General features: G+C 34.4%; 1 protein-coding gene across 1 annotated transcript; it reads left to right on the forward strand.

The window, feature by feature from the left end:
* Nucleotides 1–332: 332 nt before the first annotated feature.
* On the forward strand, nucleotides 333–11459 carry LOC126689285 (mediator of RNA polymerase II transcription subunit 33A). Its single transcript, XM_050384430.1, has 12 exons — nucleotides 333–837; nucleotides 2417–2527; nucleotides 3789–4136; nucleotides 4502–4821; nucleotides 4940–5031; nucleotides 5557–5917; nucleotides 6640–6850; nucleotides 7515–7629; nucleotides 7820–7981; nucleotides 8543–9203; nucleotides 9511–9717; nucleotides 10149–11459. Exons 1-12 carry the CDS (start codon nucleotides 563–565, stop codon nucleotides 11264–11266), a joined length of 3981 nt encoding a protein of 1326 aa, XP_050240387.1. The 5' UTR covers nucleotides 333–562; the 3' UTR covers nucleotides 11267–11459.
* The last annotated feature ends 1990 nt before the right edge of the window (nucleotides 11460–13449 follow it).

The following is a 13449-nucleotide window of genomic DNA, read 5'->3' on the forward strand; positions in this document are numbered from 1 at the left end:
AGTAACATACTAGTTTATAAATAATAAATGAAATTATAATCCCACTAACAGTTGAAAAAATTGACAAAAACAAGTAACATACTAGTTTATAAATAATGAATGAAATTACAATCCCACTAACAGTTGAAAAAATTGACAAAAATATCTTAATTGAAGAGTTCAAAAAGGTAAATCATGAAAGCAAGAGAATAACCAAATATTAATAAAGCATTCAGTCCAGATATTAATCTGGGTGGTTCATTTAAAATAAATAAATAAAGAACCCCCTAAAATATTAAAATATTTAAACCCCACTTCTATTTCTCTCACAGCTTGACATTCAGCAGTTTCTGAATTCTGACCAATCACGCAATCAGACATCGCAATATCCTCCCATCACACAGAAAAGCAAAAAAAAAAAAAAAAAACAGTCTTCTTAAAAACACAAACACACCTAGAAAACATAGACATTCACGCACGGACATAAACACAAACACATAGAAAACACAAAACACGAACACCAAAATAAACACTCTTATCTTGCGTAGTCCCAGCGATCATAATCCAAGTGTTTAAGGCTAAAATGGCTGTTTCTGTACAGAGTAGTACGTGGGACAGTGTGATAGACATAACACAGGTGGCACAGCAAAAGGGTATGGATCCTCTGCTCTGGGCGTTACACTTGTCATCGAGCTTGAGCTCAGCAGGAGTGGCTTTGCCTTCTGTGGAGCTCGCTGATGTGTTGGTTTCCTACATTTGTTGGGACAACAACGTGCCTATTCTATGGAAGTTTTTGGAAAAGGCTTTGATGCTTAATATTGTGCCCCCTCTGCTCCTCCTTGCTCAGCTCTCTACAAGGTTGGTTGGTTTGTTTGTTTGTTTCTGTGCTCTGTTTTGCTGCTTGTTTAAAATGGTTTTTTTTTTTGGGGGTTTTTGTGAGTTGAAATGGGGTATTCTTTTGTGGGTATTAGAGAAAGTTGGTGAATTTGTTTGAATATTATTGTTTTCTTTCTTTTTTTGAATGTTTAGGGTGTGTGATGATTCTTAGTGCTTGTGTTTTTTTATGAGTTTTTGATTGGTTTGGGATTGTTGATTGTACTGTGTTTGGTTCCTGAGAAAATGGAGGAAATAAAGTAATGTCTTTTCCCTTTTGTTTTTGTTCGTTTGTTAGTTCTGTTTTCTGTTTCCAATGGTTTTGTTTTTGGTGGGGGGATTTGAAATGGGGTATTCCTTGGTGGGTATTGGCGAAAGTTTGTGAGATTTTTTTGAATCTTTTTTTTATTTTCTTTCTATTTTTGAATATTTTGGGTGTTTGATGATTCATGGTACCTGTGTTATTGATGAGTTTCTGATGCAGTTTGGGACTGTTGACTGCACTGTGTTTGGTTCCTGAGAAAATGGAGGACAATAAAGTAATGTCTAGAATCAAGAGGTTATTGGTTTTGTTCTTAAAAGCTGAGAATAAGCCAAATGATTGTTTTGAGCTCACTTTATCGAAATTTGAGGATAAAAGTGCTATTTTTGTTTCTGTTTGACATCAAGATTCTGGATTTCTTTCTTGTTCATTTCCCCCATAATTCCTTTCTCTCTGTTGGTCATTCTATTTTTTTTTTTCCACCTCAAGATTCTGAATTTACTTTTTGTTTATTTCCCCATTGTTTCTCTCTCTGTTTGACAAGTTGTTATTTTATCTATCTTTCCAGTCGTACCAAATTCTTTCAGTTTGGCCTATGGATGAAAATGAGTGTTGCGTGTAATGCTTGATGTCAAATTTGATTCCAAGAAGTAATAGAAAGCAACTTTTATTGTATTTGGCTCATTTGACTTGTAGAGCATTGGTTCCCTCGGGTCATGCACAACATATCTAATACTTTCAGTCTCTCACGTCTTTTTTTTTTTTTTTTTCCCTGCATCTTCTTCCAATCAACACAGACCTGAGCTTTTGTTTATAGCACATTACAATACTTATCAAATGGCATTTTCCTATGACCTTGATTTTACAATATTCATGAGCACAAAATTGTTTTTGTTTATTTATTTTGGGACTGAATGGCATCTACATTCTTGATTTAGTTTAGAATCAATTTCAGCATCTCTCATTGAGTTATTGAGTTGTTCTACCCTCGGTTTGGGTCTTGGAAGGATGGGAGAGAGGAAAAGAAAGGTGACTGGAGTGGAGATTGTTTCTTAGTATTTTGTAGGCTCTCCTTCCTTTGATATCCAAATGGAGGTTTCATAATTCATGAGAAACTTTTCATTAATAATATATCTCTTGTTGAGATGCTGTAATTTTCTTGTTTACTCTTGTGAAGTGGCTTGTTTATCTATCAAATATGAAATAAGGATCCACACGAAGAAAGTAATTATGACTTGGTGGCTTGGCTGTCTTGTTTGGCACATTCACATTTATAGTATTGTTATTTTTTATTTTCTGCAGGGTCATTCCAAGTAGACATTCTCGGCCAGCAGCATATAGGCTTTATCTTGAACTCCTTAAGAGACACGCTTTTACACTTAAATATCAGATAAATGGACCAAATTATCATAAGTAAGTTATACTTATTAACTAATTTATATATTTATGTTCTACTTGGTTCACATTGTCAATATAATTAAGCTCTTTTCTCTTGCCATCTAACTTATAGAATTACTGTTGTGTTCTGACAGACCATTTGTATTGCACCACGCCAAAAAAAAAAAAAAAAAAAGTGGAAAAAAAAAAAAGATAGGATCATGAGAATATTAAATAATTCGAAACTTTTAAGTTTTACATATTGCATTGTATATGACGAAGATTTTCAAATATTTTTTTGGTTAATGGCAGTCACCTTCTAATTAGTAATTATATACTGAAAAATTCTAGAACAGTCTTTATTAAAACCTTGTGGAAGTACTTTAGACAGTAGGCAACGCAATCATAAACAGTCTTGCTAGGGTACCTATTCCCACAACATTGCCAAAGATGGCTGTGATGGTAATCTCATTATGCATAATTTTGTCAGTTAAACAACATCGCCAATTTTTCATCTTTCCCATTCTACACCCAATATCAAGAGAATTTGAGGGTATTTTGGGTGTCAAAAAGTAGGAATACAAACAGGAGAAAACCCTTCAATGTCCTTACAGTGCTAGATTTTATGACTGATTAAAAGGTATTTATGCTCTGTGGTTATCTTTAATTAGTAGGCTTTTAAACTGGTTCTCACCTCTCATGATTCAAAAACTAATGAGGTCCCCATTGTTCTAAACCCCTCATGTGTGCTTAGGCCTTTTTAACAGCTCTGGCCTACAACACATAAAGTTGAAATACAGAGAAGAAATGAAAAATAGCTACAGTAATTGCTAAGGAATAGGAAACCAGAGCTTTCCATGTTGGCTTGAACTGAAATCTTCTCTTTGGGATGGTGAATGTTGGATGCATCACTCGCTGTAACTTTTATTCATTTTTGTTTATTATCTTTAATAAATTCACAAATTTTCAATGAGTTTCTGTGAAAATTTTATTTTATGTAGTACTACATAATTTGAATAAGAATAGAAGAGCTCTACAATTCAAGTGTAATGAAGTTGTTTTCAAATTTTTTAGTTTACTATCTCTTAATTAATTCACAAATATTGAATAATTTTTTATGACATTTATTTATGTGATACACATGAATCATATAATAACAATAAAACCCCAAAATTAAAAATTCATGTTTGATGAAATTGCTCTCATTTAATTTATACTGCTTGTTTTCCATTGTAATTTTCTATCATAAAGTTTTCTAGTTTCTAACCTTTTTAAAAAAAAAAAAAAAATTATGCAGGGTCATGAAATCGATAGATGCCGTTCTTCAACTTTCACAGGGATATGGTATGCCCATGAGTGAACCTGGGATTCTGGTGGTTGAATTTATCCTTTCAATTGTGTGGCAGTTACTTGATGCAACATTAGATGATGAAGGCTTGCTAGAACTTACCTCAGATAAGAAGTCCAAATGGATAATTAAATCTCAAGAAATGGAAATAGATCGTAATGATAGTTTTGACGAGAAGAGGGCTGAACTTCATGAGAGATTGCAAAATTTAAATACTGTGATGGGCATTGAATTAATAGGGGAATTTCTACAAAATAAAGTAACTGCGAGAATTCTTTACTTGGCTCGTCGAAACATGTATGTAGATTTCCCTTTTAATAACTTCCTTCTCAAACTCTGTTCATCTTACTTTAATTGCATGCAAGTGAAATCACACTGGATGACTCTTATGCTTAATAGGTCAAGCATTGGATAGGGAGTGTTATCACTTGACCTTTAAGTGCATTATTTATAGACATAACTTAATATTCTATGAAAGAAGTTTCCAAAATAGTTGTCCTATATTTTCAGTGAATCCTGCTTTGTTGTTCCATTCAATTCCATTTTTATAATTTTATGAAGTCATAACTATCATGTCTCTTCATAACTACCATAATCATATTTCTATTTGGTCTTCTCTTGAATGAAAGAAATTTGGCTAATAGTCCCTGCTACATTGTCAGGCCCTCACATTGGCTAGACTTCATCCAGCGATTACAGTTGCTTCAAGCAAATTCCTCAGCATTAAGAAATTCCAAAACTCTAACTCCTGAGTCTCTTCAGCAGTTGACTTCAGATGCTCGAATAGTATTGTCTCGAGAATGCAAAACAAGTTCACTACAAAAGTTTCATGCAGTTATGGCTTTTGGATCTCTCTCTTCCTCTGCTGGTCTATGCCAAGGAGCTAGCCGTTCTGCTCTTTGGCTTCCTCTTGATCTCTTATTAGAAGATGCCATGGATGGATATCAAGTTAATGCAACATGTGGCATTGAAATAATTACTGGTAAATTCAGAGTTTGTTCATAGTCCTTGACATGAATGTTAATAGAAATGATGTCAGATCTGTTCTTCCAAATCCAATGTCTATAAAAATGATAATTTTAAGGTTTCAAATTGTGCAGGTTTGATTAAAACCCTTCAGGCAATAAATGGCACCACCTGGCATGACACCTTTTTAGGTCTTTGGATAGCAGCTCTTCGTCTTGTTCAAAGGGTTAGAATTCGTCATGATTGTACTAATCAATTTCATTTATTTCTTTGAGTATATGTCAAATATTTTTGACATCACAATGATTTCTTATTTCATTTGAGTATCATGTCTTACTCCTTAACTTGTCTTGTTCTCTTTAGCCTTAGACCTGACTCAAATTTTTGTGTTTTTAGAAGTTTTTGTCTAACATCAATCTTTGAGTTTTCTTCCCTATCTTAATTGATCAGTAATCTGGAGAAGTTTTAAGCATTTTGGGGGAAAAACATCTGTTTGGTTCAGTGAAGTGCCCTTTTTATTTTCTGAATATATAAGAAATGGTATTTTATTGATGAAAAAGAGAGAGCCCATGTACGCAGAAAGTGTGCAATGGGAACAAGAATTTCAAGTACACAGATACAATGTTTAGGGTGAAGAGATTGTTACTATCTAGGTTTCCAGTGGAGATATATATGCACATCACTCTAAAAGTTTTATTTTACATTATCTTAATTGTTAACCTTTTCAAATTCTAAATATTTTTCTTGTTAGGAAAGAGATCCCATTGAGGGTCCTGTGCCTCGCCTTGATACTCGCTTATGCATTCTATTGTCTGTCACAACCCTTGTGGTTGCTGATCTCATTGAGGAGGAGGAAAGTGCACCTGTTGATGAAACAGAATGCGGCTCCACTAATCATTGGAAAGAAAAAAAGGTTACAGGGAAGTGCCGCAATGATTTGGTGTCAAGCCTACAGATACTTGGGGATTATCAGGGCCTGTTGACTCCACCTCAATCTATTGTTTCTGCTGCCAATCAGGCTGCTGCAAAGGCAATGTTATTTGTTTCAGGCATCAATGTGGGGAGTGCATACTTTGAGTGCATCAATGTGAAAGACATGCCTATCAACTGTTGTAAGTGATATTTGATTCTTATTAACAATAGATCGTTTAATGAATTTCTTCAGTTAGAGGAAAGGTTGGACCAACAGCCAATGGGAATATGGTAGTAAGTAGTAACTAGCTAGGTCTAATCATGGTGCCTCCCAAGAGTACTAGTAATTCATTCTAGATGATATTGTGTCCCCTCTCTTTTCTTAACATACTTTCTCCCTGTTGAAAATGAATTATGATGTATCAAATTGCCTTGATGATTTAAATGAGGCTTAGGAAAATCATAAAGAACAGAATAGTATTTTTTTTATTATAAGTAAATAAAATTTTATTTGAAGTCGTAAAAAGGAGTCACCCAGGTATACAGGAAGTATACAGCAGTGGTCCAACCTAAGAAAAAATGTTTAATTTTGTTAACCTGTTCAACTATAAAGAACAGAATAGTTGAACAAAATTAAACATTTTTTTTTAGGTTGGACCACTGGAACCTTTTAAAGTGTTTCCATTCCTTGTTCTATCTGTAGTCTGTTCTAATATCCTTGTTGAGACATCCATTTTCTTTCCCCAATATTACCGATTATGTATGTACTTTATTTTTTGGCTACGTTCTTTCCTTACTCCAGTATTATTCAATCAATATGTATCTTTGCGTTCGTGTTTTGTTCTTTTTTCATGGGGCCAGTTTTAGTCTTTGAGATATATTTTCCAGTTTTTCTAATCTTAGTTCTGTACTAATATTTCAGCTGGAAACTTGCGTCATTTGATAGTTGAAGCTTGTGTTGCCAGAAACCTACTGGATACATCTGCATATTACTGGCCAGGTTATGTGAATGGATGCATCAATCAAATACCTCATACTCTGCCTGCTCAAGCCCCTAGTTGGTCATCATTTATGAAGGGTGCTCCACTGACTCCAGTATTGATAAATGCTTTGGTTTCAACTCCTGCTACAAGGTATACTCTTTCTGGTTCTTATTCTTAAGTACTGTAGTTAATAAATCTGTGATACCCCATATTTTGCGGATTGGATTGGTTTGTTTTAGTGTGTTGTGCGGGCATGTGTTAAGTCCCACCTCGGTTGTTTACTAGGTGGATGTTGGATTTATAAGTGATTATGAGGAACCCGGTTGCAACTATAAGTGTAGATGTGGCTAGCACTTTCCTCCCGTCCTTACAGAATCAATATTTTTATAACAAGGTTTCTACAAGTCACCCTGTTGAGTTATTTAGATTCTAGGGTTTGTCCTAAAGGGGTGCATTAAATGGTAAATTGCATATTCTTTCTTGAAAAATATGCTTAATTAACTAGTCATATGATTGTTGGACATACCAATTTGCGAAGTTCATTGATTTAAAATATATATATGAGTATAATGGATTTTTCCTTCAGCCATTAACAATTATGATCCATTCACTTTATAAATGGGGTTCCAATATACAAAAAATATAGATGATCTCTATGTGGTGAACTTTTAGATTACTAATTAATGTCTTTAACTATGGCCTGGTCTTCAGTTATTCCTTTTTCTCTCCTGAAGCCAGGTATATCAAATGCTCTTTTTTGTAAATCTACCCAAAGGTAAATTCACTGAATTTAAGCTCATGGATTTGATGGAAGCTTAGCAGAACTCGAGAAAATATTTGAGGTTGCAGTCAATGGATCAGATGATGAGAAGATATGTGCTGCTACTATACTTTGTGGGGCCTCTTTAATTCGGGGTTGGAATATACAGGTAACAAAGTTAAACTTTTACATACCATATTTTAAATTCTTTGTTCCTGAATAGCTACAAAACTAGAGTCTTTGCCCTTGCATATTATTGATACCTAGCATTTCTTTATTTCTTTCTTTTTAATTTTGCTTTTAGTAATAAGGGCACCGCACAACTACTCTAATAACTTTAAGGTCTGCATTTCATGCAGGAACACACTGTTCATTTCATTACTAGACTATTATCTCCTCCAGTTCCTCCAGAATATTCTGGGAGTGACAGCCACTTGATTGGATATGCTCCAATGCTGAATGTAATAATTGTTGGAATAACTTCTGTTGATTGTGTTCAGATCTTCTCTCTACATGGCTTGGTACTTTCTTCAATGCTTTTCCTTGGCTAAGAAGTTTTTTTTTTTTTTTTTTTTTTTTTTTTCATGTGTAATGGAACCAATAAATAATTGCAACAATGTGAGTGATATCATTACACTTGAAGGTACTCTAAAATAAGGAAAGGCCAACAGAAAGTAAACTAAAACATAATTAAGACATGATGACATACATTTTAGTAATGTTGAGACTTTGCAAAGCATTATGCAACTAGGTTTGCTTGCCTTTGACTGAATACATCAGTTGAGTGTATTCTTGGCTACCGAATGAAGCATGGTTATGAAATTGAAAGAGGAAATGGGGATAGAGGCTCAAGGAACAAAGTTAATAATCAGAAGTTAGCACGTTTAGTAATGCAATAATGATAGGTGTAGACATGTAGTTTATGATTAATATCTCTAGCCAAGTGTTGAATCTTCAATTAAATTGACTTGGAATTGGATTGTATTTACTTTCAAACTCCAGTGATTCTACAGAAGGGTGATAATGACTGAGAATTTTAGGTCAGCTACAAAATAATGTCGCTTTTCTGAATTTTTTGCCAGGTTCCGCAACTTGCATGTTCACTAATGCCAATCTGTGAGGTTTTTGGATCATGTGTACCAAATGTCCCGTGGACTCTCACAAATGGGGAAGAAATTTCTGCTCATGCTGTGTTTTCAAATGCATTTATTCTTCTTTTGAAGCTATGGAGGTTTAATCATCCTCCTCTTGAACATGGAGTAGGAGATGTACCCACAGTTGTATCCCAACGAACTCCTGAATACCTTCTATTATTACGAAACTCCCACCTAGTATCTTCTGGGAATGTAAACAAAAATCGAAATAGAAAAAGACTCTCAGCGGTTGCAAGTTTATCATCTCCACAACCCATATTTGTGGATTCATTTCCAAAATTAAAAGCATGGTATCGGCAGCATCAAGCATGCATAGCTTCAACATTATCTGGTCTTGTTCATGGAACACCAGTTCATCAGATTGTCGATGGGCTTCTTAATATGATGTTTAGGAAGATTATTAGAGGAAACCAATCCTTAACTTCATTTACATCTGGAAGTAGTGGTTCTTCGGGAACTGGAAATGAGGATACTTCTTTAAGACCTAAATTGCCTGCCTGGGATGTACTGGAAGCTGTTCCCTTTGTTGTTGATGCTGCTTTAACAGCCTGTGCTCATGGAAAACTTTCTCCTCGTGAACTGGCTACAGGTTAGCGTGCGTGTTGGTTTGTGCTGGTTATACATGTAAAATTTGGGAAAACAAAATCAAATGAGTTTTATACTTGAATTTCTTTTAAATTACAACTGGGACCCTAAGATGATCTTTGCAACTGTAAATAAAGTTTATACGACAGGATATTTATGATATACTCAAATCACCATTATTGATTTAACATGTCAGTAAATGACAAAATATGTTCTTTGGTTGAGTCGATGTAGCACCCAGTTGTTGATCAAAACAGATTCCTTTTAAAATAGGGTAGTGTTATAATTTATGACTTTTTCAATATTTTCAGGTCTGAAAGATTTAGCTGATTTTCTCCCTGCAACTTTGGCAACTATTGTGAGCTACTTTTCATCTGAAGTAACTAGGGGTATTTGGAAGCCAGTTTTCATGAATGGAACAGATTGGCCTAGCCCTGCTGCAAATTTGTCTAATGTTGAAGAGCAAATTAAGAAAATCCTTGCCACCACTGGTGTTGATATCCCAAGTCTTGCTGCAGGTTTTCTCTTTTAAACATTATAACTTCTCAATAATTAGTTTTGCATGTCTAGACATCGGCCAAAGACCTTTATTTCTGTGTCTGCCATTGTCAAAGATGTCCAAAGTCAGAAGCTTAGTGATAAATATAATCAATCCTGATTATTATAATACTTAAGATCTCCTTATTTAGGATTCAAGCTGTGTCAATCAAAATTCATGTTTTTTTAACACCCCCCCACCCCCTCTCCCCCCCACAAAAAAAAAAAAAAGAAAAGAAGAAAAACCCAGAGAATCCCGAACTTATCATGTCTTACAGGATTAAGATGATTATACTTATCAAAAAAAGTATTAAGATGATTATGAGCTATTGAAATTGGCTTCTTGGAGGTCTTTCTTTTCTTTATATAGAGTTAGTTCTCCAGTATTCTGATAGAGAAATGGTTCTCGCAGGTGGAAGCTCTCCGTCTACACTTCCACTTCCCCTGGCTGCCTTTGTGAGCCTTACAATAACCTATAAGATTGACAGAGCCTCAGAACGTTTTCTCAATTTGGCTGGCCCAGCCTTGGAGTCCCTTGCAGCAGGTTGTCCATGGCCTTGCATGCCAATCGTGGCTTCCTTGTGGACCCAAAAGGCGAAGCGCTGGAGTGACTTCCTTGTCTTTTCTGCATCTCGAACTGTCTTCCTCCACAGCAGTGATGCAGTGGTTCAGCTCCTTAAAAGCTGCTTCACTGCCACACTTGGTCTGAATGATGCACCTATTTCAAGCAGTGGTGGTGTTGGCGAACTTCTTGGCCATGGATTTGGATCCCATTTCAGCGGTGGGATTTCTCCTGTTGCTCCGGGTATTCTTTATCTACGTGTTTTTCGATCCATTAGAGATATTGTGTTCGTAACAGAAGAGATTATTTCTCTCTTGATGCATTCTGTCAGAGAAATAGCATCTAGTGGGCTTCCAAGAGAAAAATTAGACAAGTTAAGGGCAAGCAAGAATGGATTGAAATACAGACAGGTTTCACTTTCTGCATCAATGACTCAGGTGAAACTTGCAGCTGCCCTTGGTGCTTCTTTGGTATGGTTATCTGGAGGCTTGGGTCTTGTCCAATCCTTGATAAAAGAAACCTTGCCTTCTTGGTTTATATCTGTTCACAGATGTGAGCCGGAAGAAGGGTCAGAAGGGATGGTTGCAATGCTTGGGGGATATGCTCTTGCCTACTTCACAGTGCTTTGTTTGGCCTTTTCTTGGGGTGTTGACTCAACATCATCTGCATCAAAGCGGCGCCCAAAAATCCTTGGGACGCACATGAAATTCCTGGCAAGTGCACTTGATGGGAAAATTTCACTTGGTTGTGATTGGGCCACTTGGCGTGCTTATGTCTCAGGATTCGTGACCTTGATGGTTGGCTGCACACCAAATTGGGTACTAGAGGTAGATGTAGATGTCTTGAAGAGACTGAGTAGTGGGCTGAGACAGTGGAATGAGGAGGAGCTTGCTTTGGCATTGCTGGGGATAGGTGGGATTGGTTCAATGGGTGCAGCTGCTGAACTGATAATAGAAAATGAGATGTAAATTCCTCTCCCTCTTTTCATTAGTTTTTTTTAGGATGGCCTCTGTTCTATATAGAATGTAATTGTACATTAATCCCTCATAGGAAAGTTTTTTTAGGAATAAACTTCCATTTTGTATAGTTAAGGTTCTAAAGTTTGTCCAATGGAAAAGCTTCACCCTCAAGAATGGGAAAATTTTGTCCAGAAGGGGCTCATATTTGCGCAACATAATTTCTTTGACCATAAATTCTTCTTAGAAAGTTGTCAGCCAGTTAAATTTATGTCATCTTCTGCTTATAATCAATCCAATTTGGCTAAAGGCTTTGAAGCTTAACATGAGGTGCAGTATTCTTATATATATAATGAATAAGCGGATAATGAATTTTAAGAAAGCACTCAATTCTGAGATGAGTTGAGAGATTTTGTAAGTTTCATCTATTCAGCAACAGACACTTAACTCTTATGAATTTAATTGAGTTTTATTATGATGCCTTTACAAGCAATGTCCATTCTGGTCTATTTGTGTTTTTAGTCTCAAACTCGCTAAAAACATATACTTACATACTTCATTTACTTAGATAAAATATCTTTGGGCCTCTTAAACTTTATTGGATAGTAAGCCAGCCACAGCAACATGCGTTAGACTTTTTATGAATTATATATATTTATTTCTGTTTTGGGCCTTCAACTTTCATATTAAACACGTTTCGGCTTTTTTTTTTTTTTTAAGGGACAACATAAGTTACTTGTTGAATTACTCAATTTACAATCCAAACAAAATTAGGAAAACTTTTATATTAAACTGTTTTCAAGTCTTTCTAGAAATAAAATTGTACCAATCTATATAAATATATATATATATATATACACACACACTAGCCTCATCACACGCTTTGCGCATACAATGAGGCTTTTTTTTTTGGTCTAGTGTCATAATTTTCATTTCTTTTTAAATTTTGGATAAGGTTTTTTTTTTTTTTGGAGAGTTTGGATAAATTTGTTTTGAAGATATAGATTAGTAGGAGAGTGTCCTATTTTGTAGGCATTTTAAGTGAAGTTGGAGATATAGATTATCAGGTTATCCTTAAGTTTTTTCCCTGTTAAACTTAAGATTTAAGGATATTTCTGAACCACATAAAAATCCTGTTAAACTACTACTACTACTACTACTATTATTATTTAAGGGGCTTCTCCCTTTTTGGTTCCAAAATACCCCTACAGCCTACATTTAAGTAAGGGCAAAACTACTAAATAGGGGCTTCTCCCTTTTTGGTTCCAAAATACCCCTACAGCCTACATTTAAGTAAGGGCAAAACTTGAGGATAACATTGTAAATCATATCTCTAACTCTCACCTATAACATTTGTTACAAATATATGATCACTCTCCCACTAACCCTTTTCTTCAAAACAACTACGTAGGGCCTAATTGTTAGGATGATTTTTGTTTTTGATTTCAAAACAGTATAAAAACAATTTTCAAAAAATTGAACTTGAAACTAATTTTCCTTTTTATTTTTTTTTCAAAAGCCTACCCGTAATGTGAAATTCTTTTAGATTCAGATAACTTTTCTACACACATATGATTCACAAACTATTGGATACAGAATTTACTACCTTGACATCCTATTAAAATATATATGAATTAATTTAATAAAATATTTAAATTATTATCAAGTTTACTACAAAATATTTACAAATTTACTCATTAATTTAACCACATAATAATTTTTCAAGTGAAAATTGAAAAAAGTCATAGAACTCATGATCATGAATGATCTAATCCCAAAACTAAGGTGGAATGCAGTAAATATAAGTAAAATGTATAGACTAGTTTATCACTCAAACATTATAATTTATAAATCTTCCATATCTCTCTCTCTTTCAAAAAAAATTTTTTTTAGTACAAAAGAAATACTTAGTTGCTTTCATGTTTTATTTATCTATTATATTTCTTATGTTATTTCTATCATATTTTTGTATATTTAAAGAGTATCATGGATTGAAGTCCAACATATAATAACCAAATTGAACTCAGAATAAGAGATAAATTTAAGTTTAAGTAGGTTTTTTTTTTTTTTTTTTTTTTTTTTTTTTTTTTTTGAGAATGAGATAAGTTTAAGCTAACTAAGGTGATATGATTTAATTGTGTTGGAGTGTACAAAATCATTCTATTTGTTTATATATATTGGTTAGTATGACTTGA

Source organism: Quercus robur, chromosome 6 (genome assembly GCF_932294415.1).
Source record: "Quercus robur chromosome 6, dhQueRobu3.1, whole genome shotgun sequence".
NCBI lineage: Eukaryota > Viridiplantae > Streptophyta > Magnoliopsida > Fagales > Fagaceae > Quercus > Quercus robur.